Source organism: Trematomus bernacchii, unplaced genomic scaffold (assembly GCF_902827165.1).
Source record: "Trematomus bernacchii unplaced genomic scaffold, fTreBer1.1, whole genome shotgun sequence".
Lineage (NCBI taxonomy): Eukaryota > Metazoa > Chordata > Actinopteri > Perciformes > Nototheniidae > Trematomus > Trematomus bernacchii.
In genome coordinates, this window is record NW_022988043.1 from 25,477,450 (window position 1) to 25,502,637 (window position 25,188).

General features: G+C 45.6%; 2 protein-coding genes across 2 annotated transcripts in view; both read right to left on the reverse strand.

Moving 5' to 3' along the window:
• npdc1b (neural proliferation, differentiation and control, 1b) overlaps window positions 1–1,066 on the reverse strand; it is a 57,257-nt gene extending 56,191 nt beyond the window's left edge. The window contains 1 exon segment of the mRNA XM_034118452.1: window positions 683–1,066. Within this exon segment, the coding sequence (XP_033974343.1) occupies window positions 683–854 (172 nt within the window). The 5' untranslated portion in view covers window positions 855–1,066.
• A 6,123-nt stretch (window positions 1,067–7,189) lies between these two features.
• niban2b (niban apoptosis regulator 2b) overlaps window positions 7,190–25,188 on the reverse strand; it is a 43,133-nt gene continuing 25,134 nt past the window's right edge. The window contains exons 6-14 of the mRNA XM_034118107.1: window positions 23,660–23,775; window positions 22,425–22,529; window positions 21,697–21,859; window positions 20,172–20,359; window positions 19,876–20,031; window positions 9,924–10,037; window positions 9,582–9,689; window positions 9,074–9,185; window positions 7,190–8,752 (exon numbers count right to left, since the gene is read on the reverse strand). Of these exons, the coding sequence (XP_033973998.1) occupies window positions 7,920–8,752; window positions 9,074–9,185; window positions 9,582–9,689; window positions 9,924–10,037; window positions 19,876–20,031; window positions 20,172–20,359; window positions 21,697–21,859; window positions 22,425–22,529; window positions 23,660–23,775 (1,895 nt within the window). The 3' untranslated portion in view covers window positions 7,190–7,919. The remainder of the gene's footprint in view (window positions 8,753–9,073; window positions 9,186–9,581; window positions 9,690–9,923; window positions 10,038–19,875; window positions 20,032–20,171; window positions 20,360–21,696; window positions 21,860–22,424; window positions 22,530–23,659; window positions 23,776–25,188) is intronic.

Genomic DNA, 25,188 nt, shown 5'->3' on the forward strand with positions numbered 1-25,188 from the left:
CACGATGGGAATGTGAGCCTCAGAATAAACTGTGTGACATCACATGATCACCCGGTCAGTAAGAGCTCTTCAGCTCTGGCAGCAGGAATGTGTTTCTGAGGACAACCAGAGCACAGCACCCACGTCTCTATGGTTACTGAGGCTCTGACACCTCAGCATGCCCACCGTCACACCCTAAGACTTCTGCTTTCATCCCCCAAATCATTTCAACTGTCTTATGACGTACTCTCTTTCATATTAGCCATGGTCCTTCAGCAAACAGTGTCAAACCACACAAGCCGCTTGAATATATCACTTTTGGCTTTTTGAAGTTCCATTTGACATCTCTTACTATATTCTGACATTTTCTGAATTTATCAAGAAACAAGCCTTATTTATATCAATCACACATCATTTTCATCATCAAATATAAATATGGCAAAAAAGGGTACTTTTTACCAAAATGTTCAACAATTATAATATTCATACCAAAAGAGTTAAACAGATGTTTGTGCAGATACACTGCAGACCCCCTGAGAACATATAGACAACAGGCTAGAGACCCTAGAGTGTGAGTGAGTACAGAGGGTCATCATGAACTGCTGAAGGTGTCCACAGCAACAATATCAGATGTCATGTGAGCAAGGGTCTCCGAGCACAGAGAGGGCGGTTCGGCAGTGCTGAGGCCCACTGCAGCTCTTACCTGTCAGGCAGGAACTGAGCGCCAGCAGGGCTGCGAGCACCGCAGCCCGGGGGAGCAGGGTCCTCATCCCGGGCAGAGCTCCGGGGCCTGAGTCGGGACACGGAGCTACCGAGGAGGCGGAGGAGGCGGAGGAGGAGGCGGAGGAGGACGGTCTGCGTGGATCATTCCCCATCCATCCCCTAGCGAGGCAGGAGAAGACTCGAAAAAATACCAACAACTGTTAAAGCAAAACTATTCAGGAGCCAGGGCCAGCAGCACGGGTCCTCCGGGGCCTCGAGAGTGTTCACCGCGGGGTCTGTGCTCCCCGCCGTGGACTGCCGACATAGATGCACCGATGACTGGAGTACTGATGGAGGCTGGTGTCTTCTGCTGAGCTGTAGCAGGGACACGTACTGTAGGTATGACGTCAGCACGCTGCGCTCCCTCGAGCTGCCTTCAGGTGCTGTTTATGATCATAGACTGTATAGTCAGTGTCAGTGGCGTCGCCTGGCCTGGGCATCCGGGGCTTTAGCCCCGAATGTTTTTTCTGTAGCCCCGGACAATTCTCCCTCAATAATATAATACATTAACCGTGCTTTACGTGAACCTCATCATGACACAAGAGAGGACGGCAGCACTGTAATTTCCCGTGTTCGGTGAATGCAACAGAGGCATGACACCAGACCAATCAGAGAGTTGCATGGAAATAAACGTGTGCTTGTGTCATTCAAGCTCGGCTCTGTGTGTGTGTGTGTGGCAATAGCGCATTTAGTAGTGATGGGAATTCCGGCTCTTCTTGGTGAGCCGGATCATTTGGCTCGGCTCACCAAGAAGAGCCGGCTCTTTCGGCTCCCAAACGGCTCTTCAGTTTACCACATATTATACCTTTTATAATTCAATCAAATGTAGCCCTGTTTTGACTAATGATTTATATGTGGACACATATCACTTAAATTATTCAATACATCCTTTGTACTGAAGTATTCAAAAGTAAAAATTACATGTTTAATATCAATTATTTGCTGTGGCCAATTGTTTTCATTGCATTTACAGACCCTTGTATCTCTCTGATACCACCCAATGAATGCACAGACTTGCTTGTAGAACCACGCTACACAAAGCAAATAGCAACACCTATAAAAAACCAGAGGTGACAGGGCTTTAAGTGTTGCAGCTCCCAGACTGTGGAACAGCCTCCCAGTACATATCCGGACTGCTGAGTCTATTGAACTTTTTAAATCTCAGCTAAAAACTCACCTCTTTGCACTGGCTTTTAATACTAGTTGAACATTACATTTTTACATTAGTATGTGTTTTTTTTTAATATTTTTCTAGTTATTGTGCTTTTTATCATGTTTTTAATTATTGTTTTATTATTGTACTCCCATTGTGTTATTTAATATGTATTGCCTGTACAGCACTTTGGTCAACTGAAGGTTGTTTTAAATGGGCTATATAAATAAATAAAGATTGAGATTGAGATAAAAACTTAAGCATAGACATTTTAAAAAAGGGGCTACTGTATCGACATTTTAAAATTATATTTAAAGAAAAGGCCCTGACAAAACAGCAGGGCTCTATTTCAGTATTAACTATAGAAAAAAAGACAGCAACAGCTGACATCAAATCTTTGCTGAGCCCAAGGATAATTATAAATAAATAACATAGTGAAAATAAATATATTGCAATGCTCAGTATAGCAGCATCCAACCGTCTCTAATCATAAAAAAACATAATACAAATAAATGTATTGCAATGCTCAAAACAGCAGCATCCAACAGTCTCTAATCCTTGGATATTACATGTCACTGCATGCATGCACGGAGCAGCTGTAGCGCGGAGATCATCATATCTTTCTGTCTTGTATTACTTAACAAAATAACAAAAAAAAACGGCTCGTTCGCGGGCGCGAGCCGGCTCCCGTCGTTCACTTAAAAGAGCCGGCTCGTTCGCGACCGACACATCACTAGCGTTTAGTGTGATAGGGAGAGAGAGAGAGAGGGGGAGAGAGGGGGAGGGAGGGACCGGTGCCAGCATGGACCATGTTGTTAGCATCTGGTTAGCTAGCTGCACTAACAGACATAAGGAGCTGTTTGTTCCACAAGAAGCTGGAGGATAGTCCTCTCCTCTCAGACTGAGAGACTCAGGTGAGCTAAAGGACTCTCTGAGTGTTTAGATACATAACTTTAGTCTACGTTATCTCAGTGGGTCTCAAACGGTTTGGTCACAAATTATTCAAAAGATTATTTCCGCGGCACACCTTCATATGATCATTATAGTTATAAAAAAATAAGAGAATAAAGGAAAAACAGTTATGAAATACTATATGGCAGTAAAACAAGAATAGAGTTTAAAAGGGGAGTGATTAGTAAAATATCCATAAAGAAAAAGTACATCTGTTTACAGTTCTGCTTCATATGGGTGTTGAGAGAGGTATCCAAAGATCTCTTCATTTTGCTCTCAAAAATGATTGATGCATTTAACTTCAATATTTAAAAAAAAATCTTCCCGGGGGAGTATCCCCCCGGACCCCCCTAGAGGAGGTGAGCCCCCCACTCATAAAAAATACCACTTTACCCCTGCCTATATGCCGTGAGCTGATTATCGAGCCTTCATTGTAACAGTCGCGGGTGTACTGTGTGTGTGTGTGTGTGGGGAGTGTTGCAGTGAAAAATGCCACTGTAGTGCCGCCGCCACTGTGGGCTAAGCCCCGAATGTTTTCAGGTCCAGGCGACGCCCCTGGTCAGTGTATATAAAGTGTAGGATCCAATACGTTAAAAGATCATCTTCAGCCAACCAGGCAAAACAGTAAAACTAATTATTAAGCGATTGCTATAATGGCTATATTCCCATAAAATAATCCTACAATTTTTTATTATTTTCATAGTTACGTTTGTCTGTAGGCTATAGGCTATTGGTGTTTAAATAACATATTTATTTTAAATTGAAGACCATTTTTATTTATTTACAATCCGTGTATCTACCGTCCAACTGTTTTCCTTTATTAAACAAGTAAACAGAAGAGCGTCTGAGAGGCGTTTTTGCTTTTTGCTTTTTACTCTTCATTCTCATCAGCCTCATCCTTCCATCAGTCCCAGTCAACGCATCAGCCTCCAGCACACTTCCAGTGTCTGAATCCATATGATATTGTCCTGATGCTGTAAGGGTGATGCCCCATGATCACAAAATGACCCCTCTAGAGTCTGAGTGCCAAGGACCTCATATTATGTCTGTCATTAATGTTACATCACCATTATAACAATTTGCTTTCCTTTTTTCTCTTCTCTTAACTGAATAGTCCTGTCTTTAAGTATAATACAATGTAAAGTCCTTTTCCTGCACCATTTTAAGGCTTCATAACAGGCATTTTTACTGTATGTGTTTGGAGAAATAACACAATAAATGGCCCAGAATTGTACTTTATAAACTATGAATCTTGGTGCTTGAAGAAATACAGACTGGTTAAGCCGGCCAGGTTATATGCCTTTTTTGGAGCCCTTTTTTGCAATATGTATTGCGGTGGTGGTGTTTGATATAGTTTACGTTGAATTTCAACTATTTTAGGCAAAAAAACGTATATATTGACTAAAACTTTATTTACAATTTACTATAATTTAGAAAGGTTTTTGTGAGAAATCATTTAAAAGTAAACTTTATCATTTTATATTTAAATTTGAAATGTTGGCACACAACATTATTAATTTATACATTTTTATCATTTTATTGTGTTTCCTTGAGGCTGGGGAAGATATCCAGCAGTTCAACATGCAAATGTTCTATTACAAGTAAGTATAACTATAACATGGAGAAGGAAATAAAATACGTTTCATAGGAGGATGTGGAATTGTTTTCTCTCACCTTGTAATTACACAATCAAACACTCTATAATTTAGCTCTGGCCTTCACTCACAAAAAAACATTTAGTTTAATTGGACACATTTTTTGAATCTCTATTGACTGACATGCAATGACTGGGACTGATGGAATAATCTGAGAGGACTGAACTAGGAGTAGAGAAATAGTCCTATTTAAAAGACAGCATTGTCATAAGAGGCCAACAAGAGTCACAAGGGTTTGTCACTTTGCTGAAGGCCAGTCTCTAAAGACTTTCCAAGGTGTAAAATGCTGCTGCTGGAGTACTGACTGGAAGTATTGCTGATATCATGTCATATCCTCTTAAAGGTCCCATGTCATGCTTTTCCGGTTATTACCCGTCCCCTTGTGTGTTATGACTGAAAATGTACAACGAAAAAAGCGATCATGAAAATGTTTCCAATAAATGAATAAAATGATTTTTGACCACTTTGTTGTTCAGATATATCACATATTTGTAACTGAATGATACATTCATTGAAACAAAACAGTATAAACTGAGGAGTGAGTCCCGTGAGTTTCATGTGTTTTTTTCACTCCGCTGGGAAACTGCTCTCATGTCAAGAAGCATCAGATCAGTGCATGCGCTGCATCGTCCAATCAGTGAGCGATACACAGTAAGGGGGCGGGGCGAGTGTCTGAGGATGGTCTGGTGGTTCCTCGGTTATAGCTCCTCCATTATCGCTCCTCGCTCCTCGGTCCTCCGGCAAAAATAAGGCCATTGGGACGCTACTCAAGATGGCGCAGACAAATCAACTTCCGGTGAGACCGAGACCGAGGAGCGAGGAAATGAAAAATAAGAGAAGTGAAACGCAGCCTGGCTCTCCCAGCATACACGCGGTTTGATTGGCTAGCGCTTGTACTGGCAGATTTGCATACGCGGGATTTGATTGGCTGACGCCTCCGCCTCAGCTTCAAAAGTAGAACATTGCTCTACTTTTGCAGCGAGCACCGCGAGAAAAGCTACGCTTTGCTCCCACAATGCAGTTCGGCGAATCGTGACGTCACCCCATTCAAAGTGAATGGGCAGAAGCGTTGAAGCGTCAACGCACGCCGCCGTGTGTAGGGGCCGTAAGGTGGGCGGCCCCCCTTCATCACAGCCGGAGGAGGAGACACGGAGGAGATAAAGCTAACTGAGGACGGTTGCTCGGTCTCTTTTCAACGCTGCAACATCGAGACGTCAGCTTTTGTCTCCTCTTACCTTTTGCTTGTTTCATTACCACGCTATTTAATTAAAGTACCCATTTGAACCTTTTCAGAGACTCCAATAGTCTCTTTATTTTAAGCTCCTCACCTGGACGCGAGAGAATCAACAAATATCTACACACCCCCAAAAGAAAAATCTCTGGCGTCGACACTGGCCGCGGCACATGACGGTTTTGTGTGCCCTCCCATGAAAATCATATGCCCTCTCTGTGGATTTGTTCTGGCGCCGGGTCTGGCCTACCTGCCTGCCAGCCTTCCATCTCGTGCACACATTTATCTCGTGCCCTCATTGGTCATGTGCGCGTTCGTGTGTGTTGGAGGAGGGGCTCTGTAAGGAAGACTGAAGGAAGGGGCAGATTCTTTTCGGCTGCGTAGTTTCAAATTCTAGCGCACTCGAGCTGGTTTCTCCATTCTTACCTACCCTACCTTTAAGAGAATACATTTCATAACATGTAAGAGAACATATTCGAGGGGTGATCAATAACATATCCGTAGTTAATTATTTTTCCAAGTTATGTTTTTTGTGTGCACTCAGGAGTATCAAACGGGCGTTTGTTTAATCATTTTAAGATCGGCTTTTATCCATTTTTGCAAATGAACTCTTCATATATGATACATGAGGTAATATTTTGATTTATGGTATGATGTTCACTTATTTCTCTCCATTCTTCTTTCTGCTAACGGTGTCGCAGTTTCTCATCTCTCCTGTTTTCGTGCGTACGCATGGGTCAGAGGGTGTTTCTCAATCGCGAGTAAAGCTGCTCCAGAGCCACTATTTCAAGCATACTACGTCATCGAGTGCCGCCGAAGTACTGTTCCAATCTCCAGCATACTTGGAAATCTACCGAGCCCGGCGTACTTTGTAGCGAGACATTTCGAGGCTGCACATGTGTAGACGCCGCGGTCTTAAAATCCCCACAATGCTTTGTGCACAGACCAATTTCCCCAAATCTGTGGCGGAAGATGTAAGGCGGGGCCTCTCATATGACGCACACCTGCACACTTGCTAGCGTGTTCCACTCTTCGTTTTCCGAATGCCAGGAAGTATTCTTGACTCGCTTCTGAAGCAAGATGCTCGGCAGACATGTGCTACCAAGCAAGCGTACTGAGAAACACCCAGAGTGTCCGTGGAGGACGGACCAAAATATACACAAGTTTGTTTTTTATAAATCGCAAAGATTGCTTAGAAATTTTCTTACGCCATCTTTTGAGCGTACGCCACGTTTATAAATGAGGCCCCAGGACTCGACTGGTGGGGCAATGAAGGCCTTGAGTATACAAGCATAAAGTATATATAGTATAATGTTCGTCTGAGTGAAAACTTATATTCATGTACTTTCCTGCCTAATGAGATTACTTTTTTTGTATGTCACCGATTATAATGCAATTTTTGAAAAAAAAAAAAATATATATATAAAAAAAAAACAAGACAATGACTACTGATTATAATAAATTGATAATGATTTATTATTATCATCATTGAAAGTAATTTGAATCACACAAGAGTAAAAAAATCATTGGTGAAAAAAAGGGATACATAACAATAAATAAAGATCGATCTGATAAGGCACTTACAAAACTATATCAAATGTAAAAGGAAAACTTGGTAGGTCCCGGGTCCATAATATTTATACATAATATACAAAAGCTAGATTTGTCTTTTGTGTTTTTGCCACCAACACAAGTGGTCCTGTCTTTAGATGCCAGCAAGTACTTTGACACAATTAAGGAATTAATGTTCCACATTCGAGAAAATGATTTTTTTTTTTTATGAACTCAAGAACTATACCAATTAACATATTTCACCGAAGGCACCTAAACTGGGGTGTCCCTGCAGCCTGTCACTCAACACAACACAACATACCATAACCCACCATAACGGACCCCCGGTCGTCCACTGTGCTCATTCATACCAGGTAAAGAGAAAGTCAAGTGAGGAATTTATGTTGACCGAAAGCTCAGAATCTGCTGAGGATTTTCTGTCAGCTGGATAGTTGTGAAAATTATTCTGAAAAAGCGTGTTTAATAATATGACGATAAAAACTGAGCCCTGCTTGGTGAAAAGGATGTGCTGATCTGTGATTACTGTGCCTGGAGTTAAAACCAAAAGAAGTATCATTTAATATTTGTCAAATAAAAACTAAAAACCGAACATAGCAGTATCCAGTTCAAATGGAGCTCATTCATCACTGGTCTCTGTTTCTGCGGCAACACTCATCGCCCTCCCCTCAGGGTGCTCCTCCTCCTGTCCCTCTGCCTCCTCACTGTTGTCGTGTGGAGGCAGGGGGAGGTCTGCTGGCTCCGGGGGGCCCTCTGGGTCTGTGTCCATGGCTCCAGGTAGGCTTTCCTCAGGCGGTGGGGGCGGGGGTAACGCCTCCTCTGACGCCTCCTCTGACGCCTCCTCTGACGCATCCTTTGACGCATCCTTTGATGCCTCCTCTGGCACCTCCCCTGACGCCTCCTCTGATGCCTCCTTTGGCGCCTCCTCTGGCGCCTCCTCCTGGTTGCATGGCAGTTGTGGCTCCCCCATGGGTCGGCTGTTCTCCTCTCCAGCTGATTGGAGCTTCAGTGGGACTTCTTCTCTGCCCTGCTCCTCTGGTTTAGCTTTCTCTTCATCCACAGATGTCACATTCTCTGAAGCGCTGGGACTTGCAGATCTATCCTGGTCGTGCTCATCGGAGTTCTCCTCAAAAACTCTATCCTTCTCCTCCAGGATGTCGTCGACACTGGGCACCTCCATGCAGGACTCGTTGGGCAGCACTGGGGAGCCCTCCACCTGGATCATGGAGACCACCTGCTTCATCCTCCTCCTCCTCCTCTGAGACTCCCCCCCCTCCTCCTCCTCAATGGCCTGGCCTGCTGGCTCCGCCTCTTCCTGGGCTCCTCCGTACTCCTCGGTCCAGTCGATGGAGGGGTTTTCTCCGAGCAGGTGCAGGCTGGGGTCGCTGTTGCCGAGGACGATGCTGTCCCTGTAGAGATTGTGTCTCCTCTGGACCGCCACCTCCTTCACAGCTGCAGACACAAGAGGTCAAAATGTGTGTCATTGTGATCATTGGTGGTCTCAAAAACATATATACAAATACTTCTTTCCTGAAAACACAACATTGAATAATTCTGCAATCCCCCGCCTCAGGTCTTTTGGGGCGAGGAGACAATTCCTCTTATATTTTTTGAGTGTTCGACAGTATTGCAATAGTACATGTGTAATACAGTGTTTGTCCACCACCAGTTAGTCAAAACTGCTGGACCAACTGAAAGTCTGCCCAAAGATTGTAGGTCTGGTCAACCCTTCGAGAGGACTCATCAGACAGGAAGGAAGACGAGAACACTGACCCATCATGATGTTCTTCATGACCGAATGCAGCACCACCTCTTCAAAGATGTTCTCCACCAGAATGAAACGAGAGAAGTCCTCGAAGATCAGCTCTCGGAAACGCGGCAGCTCCTGTTGTTCACAACAAGAATCAAAACCTTTCAACATCTTACTCTACATATATGAACATCCTCCTTTACCCCATGACTTTTAAAGATGTATAGAAGGATAGATAAACTTTAAATTATCCCAAATTGGGAATTGATTGTGTAAGAGCAGCAGCAGGTTATCAAGCATAGAGTATCTGTATGATACCCAATTTAAAGAAATAAACTAGACTTCATTATACCAAACTACTACAACTATGGAAAGCGTATATTAATGTTTTATATTTACACTCTTACCCTATTTTTTTTAATGTTTTTTTTTTTTTCTCCCCCCAGTCTTAAAATGTTATTCAGGATTGTATATACACACACACCAAATGATGGCATTCATGTCTCATTAATCCTGCAGGTTGGGACTCACCGAGCCGCAGGCCGGGCTGAGCTGCTTCAGCATGTAGGGGATGAAGATCTGCAGCAGAGCCTCGCGGAAGAAACGCTTCCTCACTGTGCTGCTGTCATAGTCAAATTTCTGAACCCAAAATAATTGAACAAAACACTTTGGCATTACTAACGCCAAAGGAGTTTTTTAAGAAGAAATATTTCATGAGTCAACTGCTTTGTTCCCAAACTAAATGTGATCAGGAAAAGAGGCTGCAGACGATCAAATTCTGACAAATGGACCATGGCCTGGGTTACACACCGACTCTGGATAAATACCTCATACCTCATTTAGGTTATTAGTAAACTGTGAGTGTGTGTGTACCTTAATGACTCTGTCCTGGCAGCGCTGGATGGCCTTACAGAGCTCCTCTGTACCCTGAGACTCCAGACTCTGGTGGAGAATCTGCTCAAATGTATATACTGCATGGTCCATTTGCTGGGGACACACACACAGAGAGAGAAACAGACCAATACATTACATTAAAGAACTTGTGTGAAAAATAAATCAGTACATTTGCGAAATTTGAATAAATGTGCTGCTCTAAGATGACAGTTTGGGGAAACTAGATTTCTTCTGAAGAATGAGTGAGTGAAGGTCTGAGCGTTTGTGTTGGGTCATGGAGATGCTGGATTATAGAGGGCTTTTTCGATCATTAAAAAGGACTTCAACGTCGTTACCAAACCTGTGAAGTTTTGGGCTGTTTGGAGCATTTTCACTGAAGTTATGAGAAAACCGTGTTTCATGGCGAGCCTTGTGTTACCATGGCAACGGCATTTAAAGAAACCCCATAATTGACGTAGAGCTGTTGAGGGCTGTACCGGTGATATACAAGCGAAGTTTGGAGGACGATCGGACCGTGTCCATTGGACTTACAGCGACATCGTGCTTCACGGCGAGTGGTCTGTCGAGAGAGAGAGATTGAGGAAGAGGAAGAGGAAGATATTGAGGAAGAGGAAGATATTGAGGAAGAGGAAGATGGAGAGAGGAAGATATTGAGGAAGATGGAGAGAGGAAGATATTGAGGAAAAGGAAGATGGAGAGAGGAAGATATTGAGGAAGAGGAAGATGGAGAGAGGAAGATATTGAGGAAGAGGAAGATGGAGAGAGGAAGATATTGAGGAAGAGGAAGATAGAGAGAGGAAGATATTGAGGAAGAGGAAGATAGAGAGAGAGAGAGAATGAAATGAACAGTTAGAACTGACTCTTGATCGCCCTCTCTCTCTTCTCTTGAACGGCATATGATGACACCCCATAATTGACGTAGAGCTGTTGAGGGCACGACCATTAACCATTATCTGAAGTCTGCTGCTCTGAGCATGTCAGTTGGAGTGATGACATCGTGTTCCATTACACAGGTGTTTATAGTTGAGCTAACGAGCTCTGTAGAGATCAGGTTTGCATTGTACTGAATGAGAGATAAACCTCTTACATGTGAACGTTTTGTGGAAGAACGATAACGGATATCTGTGAAATTTCAAAACGTGAAGCATGTCAAGGAAGTTGAGTATCTGAAGTGTAATTTTTGTGTACTTTCGGGTTAATAATGTGGCCTTTTTGGCAGTTTAACTAAAGATGTGCGGCTGCTGCTGTGAGGAAATATCAGCCTGAAATTACAATGGGTTTTAATGGAGACATGTTGAACGTTTTTGTCACTTCATGCCCTCAAGAGGCATTTTGTTTAATTATTTTTTGCTTAATTATTTGTCATTTTTCAAGCTACGAGATGTTTTCCTACGTTTGTCATGAAAAACTATGTCTCAGGAATGTAGGGTTTGGGAATTATGGCAGTTTAAAAAAAATATATGAAGGCAAATTTCAAGATTTGCTCCACTCTAGCTGTGACATCACACACTCTAGTTAATGTTAAAATCTGAAGAAAACCTCTTTAACAAGGTCTGAACAATGTTTAATATCTCTAAAAGTAAGAATCAGATTTAAAAGTTGTGTTACACGAATAATGTCAGAAAGATGTGTAACATTTTAAAGTTGGAATGAGGTTTCTGAGTGAAAGTATGAATGAACAGTTAGCAGTTGAAGTCGCATGAAGATTGTTCAAGTCTGAAGATTTTCTCCATTGACTTCAATGGTTAAAAATGTGATGAATTATGGGATGTATCTCTGGAATTATGAAAGTTATGAATGATAAAAGTAATAGCCTGCGATTCCCGACCGAGCTGAACGTTTTGATGTTTGAACGGAGTTTCTGCGATGTTGAATGTGGGAGGAGAAGAGGGCCAAAATAAGTCGGCGGAATAATAATAAGAATTTTGTCCGTAGCATAACATATAGTTGGAATGCCGTATCAGCATTCCCACTAAATTAAGTAAATGTAACACCCTTTTCACCCCGGTTACATGTTTCATTTGCCCTGTACGATGGGCGCTGTGAGTGATGAAAGTGGGGGATGTTGGCTTATCAGGTGCCCGCAGCTCACAGCCAAAGTGCGAGTGAGCGTGGGAGCGAGCAAGCAAGAGAGGGTGAACCGGTACCGGCGTTGTTGCTATTAGCATCTGGTGCTAGCTGCTCTAACGGATATAAGAAGATGTTTCTACAACAAGGGTGGAGGCTGAGAGGCTAAGGAGGTAAATGACTCCGAGTGTTTAGATAGTTCACTTTAGTCTATGTTATCTCAGTGGGTCTCAAACGTTTTGATCACAATTTATGTAAACAAATATTTCCAAGGCACTCCTTTATAATTATTGGGATAAACAGGTTTGAAATCATTTCAACATACTATAGGACAGTAAACCAAAAATATCGTTTAAAACTGGAGAGATAAAAAAATATGCATGAATAAATAAATGTTAACTAGCCTAGGTAAAATAAGATATGAATGAACAAAAATAAAATAGGCCTAAGTTAGGCCTACATTTATTTGTTATTGGCTATGGTAGGTTATTGGTTATGTTCACATACTTATTTGATTATTAAAATGTAAACCGATCTTTTTCATATGGGTGTTTTAGAGTTGTACCCCCTAGATCAGGTCTCTAGTAATTGTGTGCTCAAAATGCACCAGATTGAAGCATTTTACTTTAAAATGTTCAAAAAGATCCAGCTAAAATCTCGCCTAGGGCATCAAATTGGCTAGAACCGGCCCTGATTTCTATGTTTTAACAATGCAATAAATCTTATACCGTTGGAAAGCCTGTTTTTTTTTACCTTTCCAATGGTACCACATTTGTGAGGAACAAGTATTTGTGGGATGAGCAGCAGAGCTGAGTATGTGGGGTGCGCCCATGAAAAATGTGACAAATCTCCTCTGCCAATGCCAAACAGCAGCTGCCAGGAGCCTGCCATGACTGCCCTTCACCGTCAAGCCCACTTGCACTGGAACCTCAACATGTGGAGTAACATTATGTTCAGAGCACTGGAACCTCAACATGTGGAGGAACATTATGTTCAGCGATGAGTCCAGATTCTGCCTACGGCACTTGGATCGTAGGGTCACAGTGTGGAGAAGACGTGGAGAACGCTTTGCTGATTGCTGCACCGTTAGAGTGGGAGTGGAGAGGCCTGCAGTCCTAAATGTGCGTCTGCTGTGGGGAAACTACAGTTTTTTATACAGCGGACTACTGTACGACATCTAGATACTTTGCACCGTGCTCTGATGGTGTTGTTATATCTCTCACAGGCGCCGCCCTCTACTGGACTCTATGGGTACTTCCCATTGATCCTATCATGCAAGCATTCATCCACTGAGACTTTCTAGACGTAGCCGGCCCCGGGGCGGGCCTACTTGAATGCGCGCGCATCTCACCGCATAAAAGGAGGCCTCGCCTCCTTACTGTCATCCCTTTATCTTCAGCAAGGCAGTGAGACCCAACTGAGTGAAGAGAGACGGATAAAAATATAAAACAAGCGAAGAAAATGGACTCACCATTGGAGCGCCCCTGTCCTTCGTGTCCGGGCGCCATAGAAGGCGCCGACCCCCACTGTCGGTGCATTGAGTGCCTGGGGTCCGACCACGCGGCGGCCAACATGGGACCGTTTGTGGTCTGCAGCGCCTGGCCCGGTCGCCATCAACGGCTGGCGCAGTTCGAGGATTGCTACGTCTCGCCGGTGGAGGACCCAGAGCTCGACGTGGTGGAGATGGAGGACCTCGAGGAACGAGTGCCCTTCATGTTCGCCATTACAGCGGACCGGGCGAGTCCGCTCGTCGGGGAGAGGGACGACGATGGCGACACCTCGTCGTCTGATGTTTCCGGCGACCGTCAGGAAGGCCAGCAGCATAGGTCTGCGCAACAGGACTTCCCGGCGGTGATGACTATGGCGGCGGAGCGTGCAGGCTTGCCGCTCCCCCCACCACTGCCACAGAGGCCGGTGAGCCGCCTACGTCAGGGCTTCTACGGCCTGGCCGGTCCGGCGCAGCCGGCCTTCGTTTCACCCCCCCCTGCCAGACATCTGGTGGTGTGTGGAGGCCACGTGGCCACAGCCACTGAGAACGAAGGCTCCGGTGGCGACATGGGCTGGAATCCTGCAGGACCACTCGGACACGGAGTGTCCCGGTGTGCCCCCACTGGATGAAAGCCTAGGCGCCATGGCCCGGTGGTGGTAAGGCGGAGAGAGAGGCGCCGGTACAGAGCCCCCAGAACTCCTGGCGTGCCCTCTGCCTCCGCGGTCCATCCCGAGGTACCGGCCTTCACAAGGACAGCCACAGCGAAGGGGAACTGGGTGGGGGGCTCCTTCCTCCAGGAGTTGACTGGCGGCGGGAGGAAGCATCCCGGGGGAGAGAGGTGAGTTCTCCGGCCAGGACGTGAGGGCAAATCCCGCCTCCTCCCTGTTTGACCCAACGGTAACAAAGTCGTATTTTTCAAGTGAAAATAGAAAAAGATAACTTCCAGTATTCCAGTCTGAGTGTCTTTTCTTTCCACCCACCCGCGTAATGTTGACCGTACAGATTCCCCACTCGCTGCCCAGGTTGTAACTCCAGTAAAGGAGGCAGCTAGTGCGCATGCGCGGGTGAGAGTGATAAACCGCGCTATGCGGGTACAGGGACATTATGGCCGGCGTAGCAGGGTTAGAAAACATTTAAAGCCGAGTGTAAAAGCTCCGCTTGATGCATTTCACTGTTTGGGTGAGAGCATCATGGCGGAGCGCGGGCTCCCACGAGAGCGTGGCGCGTTCAAGGACCTCAGTAGAGAGTCGGCCCTTTCTGTGTCGACCCCCCATGGGCAGAGCTTCCCTTCGCGGGGAGTTTTGCGGCGGGACGGGTCACCAGAGAGTAGCACAGCTTTATCACTGGGGATCACAGCTTTGACTATCATGCAGACTCTGGGTCTCATGGCGGCGGCTCACGTTGTGGTCCCACTCGGGTTACTGCATATGCGCCGCCTGCAGAGGTGGTTCTCCAGCCTGCGTTTAGATCTCAAGACACACAAACGGCGTCTGGTGAACATCCCCCCCCCTCAGTGGAGGGCAACCTCCGGTTCTGGGGGTCCCCGGATCACCTCCGGAGGGGGTCCCCACTGGGACGGGTGACCTCCTACATCACAGTGTTCACAGATGCGTCCGGAACGGGATGGGGAGGGACCTGCCTGGGGAGAGCATTTCAAACCCTTAATTCAGGGGAGACATGTAATGGTCAGGAGTGACAACAGCGCCACAGTGGCATATATCAACAGGCAGGGCGGAGTCCGCTCCGCCGCTTTGTTGACCACAGCGGAGAAACTGTGGTTATGGGCTTCAGAGGTGGTGTTATCTCTGAGAGCTCTCCACATTCCGGGTCTGGAGAACAGGGGGGCCGACCTCATGTCGAGGGGCGGACCCCTGCCAGGCGAGTGGGCGCTTCACCCAGAGGTGGTGAAGCGGATCTGGGCCCGGTTCGGGACAGCAGAGGTGGATCTGTTCGCCAGCCGGCGCAACAGCCACTGTGCCCTGTGGTTCTCCATGGCTCTGAGCGACGACCCGCCCTTGGGGATGGACGCGTTTGCACACGAGCCATGGCCAAAGAAGCTGCTTTACGCCTTTCCACTGTTGTGTCTCATTCTCCCGCTCCTGGGGAGAGTGAGACGAGAACATCTGTCAAACATCCTAGTAGCGCAGGATTGCGTCGGGGCGCCGTGGTACTCAGAGATGTAGTTCTGGGGGGCGATGTTTCAGGAGGCAGGTGCAATCGGGGCGTTACCCACTCTGGGACAACTTCTCCAGGCTTGGCTCCTGAGAGGGACAGGCTAAGACAGGGTGGATTGTCTGATAGTGTTATTCAGTCTATCCAGGCAGCTAGAGCGGGATCCACCACAGCCGGTTACAGGCCGAAGTGGCTGGGATTCCTGCAATGGTGTGAGGAGCGGAAAATAGAGCCCCTATCTTGTGAATTGGGATCTATTCTGTTGTACTTACAGTTATTGGTGGACAGGGGGCTTGCTCATTCCACAGTGAAGGTGTATGCAGCAGCCATCTCGTCCTGCCATGAGGGATTTGGCGGCAGGTCAGCCTTTTCTCAGCCACTAATGTTGCAGTTTACGGGGGGTCAGGAGGCTGCGCCCAGTAGTGCCGCTGGTGCTCGAGGCTCTGGTCACAGAACCTTTTGAGCCTCTGGAGCTCTCCTCCCTGAAAGCACTGTCGTGGAAGACAGCATTGCTACTTGCCTTAACGTCAGCCAAAAGAGTGTCCGAGTTAACCGCTCTATTGGTTGTTTAAAGGGCCCATGTCATGCTTTTCCGGTTATTACCCGTTCCCTTGTGTGTTATGAAGGTTTTTATGCATGTAAACGGTCTGCAGAGTCAAAACCCCTCAAAGTACACCCTGTAGCGAGTAAAACTCTAACACAGAAAAGACCTCCCCAAAACGCCTCGTTGGAGATTTCTCATGTTCTTCCTGGGCATCGTGACGTCTGGATACCCAGTAGCCACGCCCAGAGCAATCACGCGATACGGTCATGCGGTACCCGGAACCAAATGGACCAATCCGTGGAGCCGTTACGTTACGTCCGCGGAGCCGTTACGTTAAGCCCCCGCTGATTGGTCCAAATTGACCAATCCACGGACTTCCTCACACACACACACTCAGTGCAGGCAGCTCTGCTGATTTCTCCTCCCTGGCTGCAGGCTGATAACAGACAGTTGGGATCGCGGCGAAATTCTCTCTGCAGACCCATTCTCACAGCGTTTATCAACCTTTTTCTTACTCAATATCAAGCCACACTTATTGTTTTTACTTATGCTGTGAGTGTGTGTGCTCAGGATGAGTTTGGCTGTGTTTCACTGTGTATCGCTAAACAAGGAAACCACACCTCCACGGAGCTCAGCGCGATTCACAACGTCCCGACCAATCAGAGCACACTGTGCTCACAGGGAGGGTGGGGGCTGGAGCTATTGGAGCTCCAACGAGCCGTTAAAGGCAGAGAGTGAGATTCAGTGAATACAAGTAGTTTACAGAGATGCTGTATGAGAAACCAATGTGAGTTTGGAAAAATGCACAATATAAATCTATTCTAGTAGACCTCAACAATGGAATTATGATCAGTGGAAATGGCCATGACATGGGCCCTTTAATGATCCGGGGTGACCAGAGCGGGGCGACACTCAGACCGAACCCCTCCTTTGTGCCCAAGACCCTAAGGAGTGCGTTCAGGTCGAGGGCTATTCAGTTGGGGAGCTTTAATCTTCCACCCCATAGTGGGGCGAGGGAGGCTAAATTGCACCTCCTCTGCCCGTTGCGTGCACTGGCATATTATGTGGAGCGCACGGCTGCCCTTAGACGCACTGAACAGCTGTTTGTGTGCTTCGGGGGCGGGGTGATCGGGAAAGCCCTGTCCAAGAAACCCCTGGCAGGATGGCTCTGCGAGTGCGTTGCACATGCCTACGGACAGGCGGGGAGAGCCTTCCCCACGAGGGTCTGTGCACACTCTACACGAGCCATGGCTGTGTCAACAGCCTTATTTAACGGCGTGAGTGTGGAGGACATATGCACGGCGGCGTCTTGGTCAACGCCAGGCCCCTTCATAAAGTTTTATCTCTTGGACATGTCTGGCTCCTTTTCATCATCTGTGCTTGCTGGGGCAACGCAGGACTGGTGAGGAGGGAGGGGGACTGTGGGTCAGTGGGCATCTGACCCCCTCCCCGGGCGTAATACGCTTACGTGACGCGCACTTGGGCCCATAGGGGCTGGAGGACTCTTTTCCCCCTGCTTTAGGGCACACCTCCGCGGGGTAAGCGCGCCAGGGTGTGCTCTGTCAGCCGCAGCCTCAATTTTCTCCACGGTTACGACCGAGGGAGAGGTGAGTGAGGCGCAGCGGCTGCTAACCAGAAAGCCAGTCAGAAACAGTGAGATCGAACAGTGTTGTTGTGGGACGACAGCGCGTGTATACATCAGGGCTCCGCCCACTGTACCCATAGAGTCCAGTAGAGGGCGGAGCCTGTGAGAGATATAACGAGGGGTTACGTATGGTAACCCTTGTTATATAAACACAGGCGGAGCCCTCTACTCAGGGGCCCTGTCTGTCCTATGCTGCTTGCTGAAGAGAAGTGTAGGATGACAGTAAAGAGGCGAGGCCTCCTTTTATGCGGTGAGATGCGCGCGCATTCAGGTAGGCCCGCCCCGGGGCCGGCTACATCTAGAAAGTCTCAATGGATGAATGCTGGCATGATAGGATCAAGGGGAAGTACCCATAGAGTCGAGTAGAGGGCTCCGCCTGTGTTTATATAACAAGGGTTACCATACGTAACCCCTCGTTCTATGCTTTATGAAAGTGGACAATAGAGAAACCCCCAGACAGCTCAGTAAACACTGTGAAATGTTGACTTTATTTGATCATTTGAGTAAAAAACTAACGTTCATATTTCCTATAAACTTCCTAAGCTAAACTGACAATTTGAACCCAACCATAACCTCGGTCCTCTGTTTCTTTGAGGTAAACTGACTGGAATAAAATGTCACACAAGGAATTCTTCTGTTCAGCTTTTAGGATAAAATCACTCATCTGCATGTTCAACAAAATAAACTAATAAACTAGACTCAAAGCAGCTTCAAAATATCTACATCACACAGTGGGTAGAATATCTGTTACCATCAGAATAAGAGCAAGGGAATTTCAATAACTCTTCTGCACACTGAGGCAGTGTGTGATACTTCAAGAATAACTACGACTTTCTTTGGCAAGACATATCAACATGGACCTCTTTATTGCAACATACAGTAATCTGCTGCCGCTTTAAGATCTTTCTGTAGACCCTCAACCTGACTCAGTATGGTTTGGGGGGCTAACTTAAAGGTCGACTGCAGTTTTAAACAACACTTGAACTAAGAATGACCCTGAGGGAGTGTAGATCCCCTGCTCCTCTTCCTTGAGACTGAGGCCCCTTTCAGAGCCTGTTCTGTATAAAGGGTCAGAGACAGAATGGGGGGTTAGACGCTTTTATCCAAAGCGACTTACATACAGTCAATACTGTGGCACTAAACAATAAGACAATATCCTTCCCTAACACTATCACTAACACATGCACACACACAGCACTGCTCCGTTTGCTTCAGAGTACAATTGGTAGATTTGGTGTTTTGTTGCAGCTGTGTTTCAATACATATACAAACTACCTTTTCAGAGTTCTTCAAGAGATATGCAAGACCAAGGTCATTCCGCTTTGTTCCGAGGTGGAAAACCTCATGTATTGAGGAATCAAGTGATCTTTTTGATATTTCATCCTATTCACTCAGCACCCTGATTTTATTTGTATCTTCACGAGGAACAAAAGAAAAGGGTTGGATCCCCTTAATTACACTGCTCAAAAATATTTAAGGAACACTTTGAAAACACATCAGATCGAAGTTTAATTGACTTAATGCTATACTCTGAAAAAGTGTTCCTTTATTTTTTTTGAGCAGTGTATAAAAAAGGGCTTTCTAGTTGAAATGGTAAATGGTTCACTCCAAACTCCAAATTGTGGACTGACAACACAATGAAGTTTTCTAAGCACATATAATTATAATGATAACAAGGCATATTTTGCAATGAAACTCTTGCGAAAGCTGACAAAAACGTTTCAATTATAGAAATAACAACTGTCGTCGCCTCAAACTGTAACTTAACCAAACACTGTCACAACATCTATATGCAATATATGTACATTTCCCTGCTGTGGGGCGAATTAAGGATTCATGACTTTTGAATGTAAGAAATGTTAGTGAATAAATAAGGGCCGTTGTCTGGTCGAACTTGCTTTGTCCATATATAAAAAGTGCAGTTTTATAAACAACTAATGTTCTTGTGACATCCCTGACTAACCCCATTGATGGAAGCAAAGCAACATGGGTAAGTGCAGTGTCAGGGTGTCACCTCTCTCATAAGGATCTGGGCCCTCTGGACAAACACTGAGGGGCTGGACACGTCAAACCTCTGCTGCAGACCCTCCAGACTCAGCGGCTCCACCTTCTCATAGCAGCTCTGCATCTTCACCGGGTGGAAGGCCAGCATGGAGATCTTCTCCATGTGCTTAAGGAGAGGAAGGGGGGGCAGAGTATTATTTTACATTTGAATTAATTAATACATCTGTTTCACAAACCATAATGGACATAAATCGTTTGTATTTCAGAGTTTGATGCTTTAATAAACCTGTTTCTCTCTCTCCTCACCTGTGCTACGGCCTCCTTGGTGCCGTTGTTCAGAGAGTTCTTGCTCATGTCCACCAGCTCTCTGAAGAACACGTCGCGGACCTCAGAGAAACCTCGGCTGGTGGGCTCCATCAGGGCGTCCAGGATGGAGCTGATGTAGGGCTGGATGCTCACCTTCAGCAGCTTCTCAGCCTTTGGGAGGACCACCTCTGTGGGGAGGAACGTGAGAGGAAGAGAGATCTGATCCGTGTTTCTCTATTTATTTTTGAAGGACTCTGAACCCCACACAGTCAGTCGGACATTTGAAAGTCCAAAGATTATTTCCGTTTGTCATTCACTGGCTGGGATAAATGGGATCGTTGTGTTGACTTTTGAGCAAAAACATGCCACTCAAACCAACGGCAGATAAAATGGTTAAAGCAGGCTAGTGGAGCACGCTCAGGTACTGCGGAGCGCATAAAGCTTAGCAGACTCTTCACGCTAACGAAGGATCACTTCTAGGCTACTGGCAGAGTTGGGTATAACGCGTTACAAAGTATGTGCATCCACATCTCCACGTGCAGTGCTGCATAAACATGGCAGAGTCAGCGATAACTTTCGAGGGGTGGAGGTATGCCCATTATTTTGAGTTCGTCCGAAGAATAGACAGGAATGTGACGGTGAGGTGCAAACTGTGTCCAGGCCAGAAGCTGTTATCCACTGCTGCAAACACCACGTCAAACCTCAACAAACACCTGCAAAGAACACATGCTAAGGTGAAGCTAATAGCTAAGGACCGGACCCCCGAACCCAGAGTGAGGATGTTGTGAGTGCGCCGCCGCCGACTCCGAAGCAGCAAAAATGACCGGTAACCAAAGCAGAGATGGACAGGCTTGTAGCATCCTTCATAGTAGAGGTAATGTTGCCCATTTGCACAGTGGAATCACCATCGCATCGTTCAGAGATATACTGCGCAAAATACAGATAGCAGGAGACAGAGGACAGCCATAGTCAGAGCTATCTGGATCAGTCTTATGCGACAATGGAAACTGAACTAAAGAGAACATTTGAAACTTTAGCAGTCTGCGTGATCTGCCTGTAGGGAGGGGCGGGCCGGCCCTGCGAGTAAAGTAACGAGTAAAGTAACGAGTTACTTTATGTAGAGAGTAACGAAGTAGTGTAATATATTACTTTTTTTTTAAAAGTAATATGTAATATGTAATATATTACTTTTTTTTTAGTAACGACCCCATCTCTGCTGTCCAGCAGCTCCTGCCTCCCTGTTGGACTCTGTCGAAGCGGGACGGCTCTTCACAATGAAGGATCACTTCTTCTTCAAGGCAGGGAAGGCTACTGTCTACTGTCTCTCTGTTGGACTCCGGTACTGCACATTACTCACGAGACGTTGTAAAAAAATAAAATAAGTTGCTGGTCACTGCTCTAGGGGGGTAAGACTACATTAATTTCATTTATCAGTCAGAGCATCACAAACAGGCCTTGGAATGCATAAAAACAGGGATTAAAGAAGAGAAGTCTGAAAAGGATTTCATGAAGAGAGAAGGCTGACCTCTGATCTTGTTGCTGACGTGCTCCTTGGAGGAGATGATCTGGTCCATGTCGCACCGTATGGACGCCTCCAGAGAGGAGCAGGCTGCCTCACACTTCTGCACCACCGCCTGATACTGGGCCTGGCACTGCCCCTGCACCAGGCTGTACACTGCATCACTGATCTACACACATACAGGAACCACATGTTGGGAACAGAACATCCTGGTCCTTCAGTCGCTCAGTCTGTGTGAATCACTGTTACGTGCCGTGTTGTGTTTGTGGGTGTCTCTCTCCCCCTCTCCCCCTGATTGTCTCCCTCCAGTGTATCTTTGTGTATTGTTTTACTTTAGTCACTTTCTTTTATAAGAAAGTTGTTCTCAGTTTACCTTAAGTTTACTTTGCAAATTGGCTGGTGAGCCCTCTTTACTTTTTGCTTATTAAACATCACCTTGTGGCTTCAGCAATCAGTTTTCCTCTCTCCCGGTTATTTTATATTTTGTTACTTCCCTTTGGGACCACTAGTCCAGGAGGGAACGTAACAATCACACATGCTCTTCTGCACTACTTGTCTTTTCTGATATGAGCTGGACATTATCATACAGGCATAGACTGGCTGTTTCCATCACTGGTGGGTAAGACCCATGATGTTTCCTATGATCCATTTGCTCAACATGTCAGCGATTTATGCAACCGTGTACAACTAGACACATGTTTTCTCCACACAATGTGTAGGTAGTAGTCTCTCACCAGCATCCAGTTTCTCTGCCTCTCGTGTAGCTTGCCTTTGAGGCGGGGGGAGATGAGCTCCCTCAACTCCGGGAGGAGGCCCTCCATCACCAGGTTAGCCAGGATCTACAAGACACACAAACACAATCACAGTCACCTCACTAACCACATACACATGTTGGACTGGATAAAGTGTCAAATGTAAGGATATAGAAAATGGTTATCAGGACTCAATAGGGGCCCACAACTCTTCAGGTGAACCGGGCCTTCCGTAACCCCACAGTGTTCCGACAGAAGCCTCTGTGTGGACCTGTTGGGGGTTGGTTGACTCACACCTTGTTTAACAGAGCTGTTAGTCAGGTCTCACAGAGAACATATGAAGTCATTCAGCTATACTCAGACTCAGCTAGACGCCATGGGTCATTGAAGTTATCTCTGGTTGTTTCTGGGCCTTAGTCCTATCTCACTCATCACAGAGATAATGCTTCTCTGCACTCTGCACATTGAGATTTAGCTTTAAAAACTCAGATTTGTTGTGTTTACAGGACAACAAATACTTTTGTTTCTGTGCTTAGGACCATGTCCAGCCCCATTAAAATGTACTTCAAATCATCGTCATCAAAAAACATAACCTAATGTTTCAAAATAACTAAATGCATGGAATAAGATTTAAGTATTACAAAAGGATGGACAAATGCTACCACAACTAAATGCATTAAAGTAAGACATGTTCTTATGTCTATAACCCTATAAATCATGTCACATGATAACGTGATGTGATTGTGGATTTGAGGCAGAGGAATAGAAGCAGAGGCCTGGATGACCTTTCAGGGGTCACAAAGCACCAGATGCTCTTGAACACAGGAAACCAGGTTAGCGGGACACATTTAAAAAAAAAAAAAAGGATTGTAGATATTGAATAGTTCACTTTTATATATTGTATATTTTACCCTTATTATGTACATATTTGTTTTAGTACTTTTTTCTTAAAGTATATTTTTAACATTTGTATTGTTATGGTTATATATTTATATATTTCTTGAAAATCCCCCTTTAAGATGAAATCCTACATGGCAATAAACCATATACTGATTCTGAAATCAGGCAGGATTAATGTAACGTGTTTTTTTACCACCCACTACAAAAGAGGAACCAGGCCGGGTATATTTTGGAACTGTATTGGGTCATTCCAACTTAAAAGTTCAGGGCAGATCCAGAGACAGAGGACAGTGTAGATGATGTACTGCCATGCTTACCTGTGATGGTACACCACACATCATCTCCCAAGTGCCATAGTGCCCTTGAGCTTGGCGATAGAGTCGTACTGCATCAGTGAAGGCTGGAGTTTGTACTTTATTGTCCTCTGTCAAACCTGCCATGGGAATACGAGTAGCGGTTAGCATTTGAGCACACAATCCATTTGGACATGTGGAGGAAAGTTTCTTGCTTGAATTAAGAAACGTCTGAATATGAAAATCAATGACTTGTTGGCACAAGCCGATAACATGCTGATGTGTCAATAAGGAAAAGCATAAGTTACAATTTTAAATTAATGATTTTAAATTCTATAAAGCTGCTTCACTGAATCATGGTTAACTTGAGATAAAACTGAGCCGTTGTTAAAGAGGCCCCGTTATTGAAATGTTCAGCTTCATATTAACGTCGCTCCTGGGACATGTCTCCATGCTTTAATGTTCAAAAAGCTCTTTCTTTTTGTCATACTGCCTGTGCTGCAGCACCTCTTTTCACCCTCTGTCTGAAACCAGAGCCCAGTCTGCTCTGATTGGTTAGCTGGCCGGCTCTGCTATGATTGGTCAACCGCTTAGAGATGTCCCGCCCCTTAGCCTATGTACAATGTGTTGGAGCAGTAGCCAGTAGGAGCGCGAGTGTTACATAGTGATGTCACTATGTTCTTGAAGTTAACAAAGGACTGCAATCAAAGTGTGTCAGGCAGGAGGGGGGGGGGGGGATACAGGGATTTAAGTCTTTGCAGACCACAAAAACCTATAGAACACACTACAGGAAAGCAGAATGGGGCCTCAAGATTATTGATAACACATTTTTCAGCTATAAGAATTCCGTATTTAGGTTGTGAAAAAGCCTATTGCTTCTATGATACAAAGGGGGTTCAAGTTTAACTTTGCCAAATTCTAAAAGGTTTTGTGGCAACCAAAGAATAATACAAATCAGGAAAAAGCGTGCTTTGGGAAAGAATACATGCTAAAGCTGAAATTGTGTTCAGCCAGATTGGACAGTGTGTGAGAACTCCAGACTATGACAAAGCCAGGAAGTATGTGCGGGGGCGGGACTGGGGGGGGGCCAGATTTCCTAGTAGATGCAGAGACAGAAATTGTGAGGACCCTCTCGAAAAGCGGGTTAGTATTTAGATGGAGCCTTAAATGGTATGAGCCGCTTTCAAACAAACCAGAAGTAGCTAGTTTCTTCTTTTATCTTACAACCCAGAGGACAAAATTCAGAATTTTGGGACTAGTGGACTAGTGGACCTGGTGTGAGGTTGGTTGACTCACACCTTGTTTAACGGAGCTGTTAAAGTCAGGTCTCACGGAGAACATATGAAGTCATTCAGCTGTGTCTCCTTTCCAAGTGCCAGAACTGGTTAAAGGGGGGCTGTGATGGCGCTCAGTTTCAGTGAGCAGGGGGGGTGCAGTAACACAACCTGAAGAAACACATGTTCATGTTCCACAGCAGGCTAACCATGCTGCCCCTTATGGTCTGGTTTCTAAGGATGATAGATACACTTGTTACTTCTGTTGAGCTAACAACT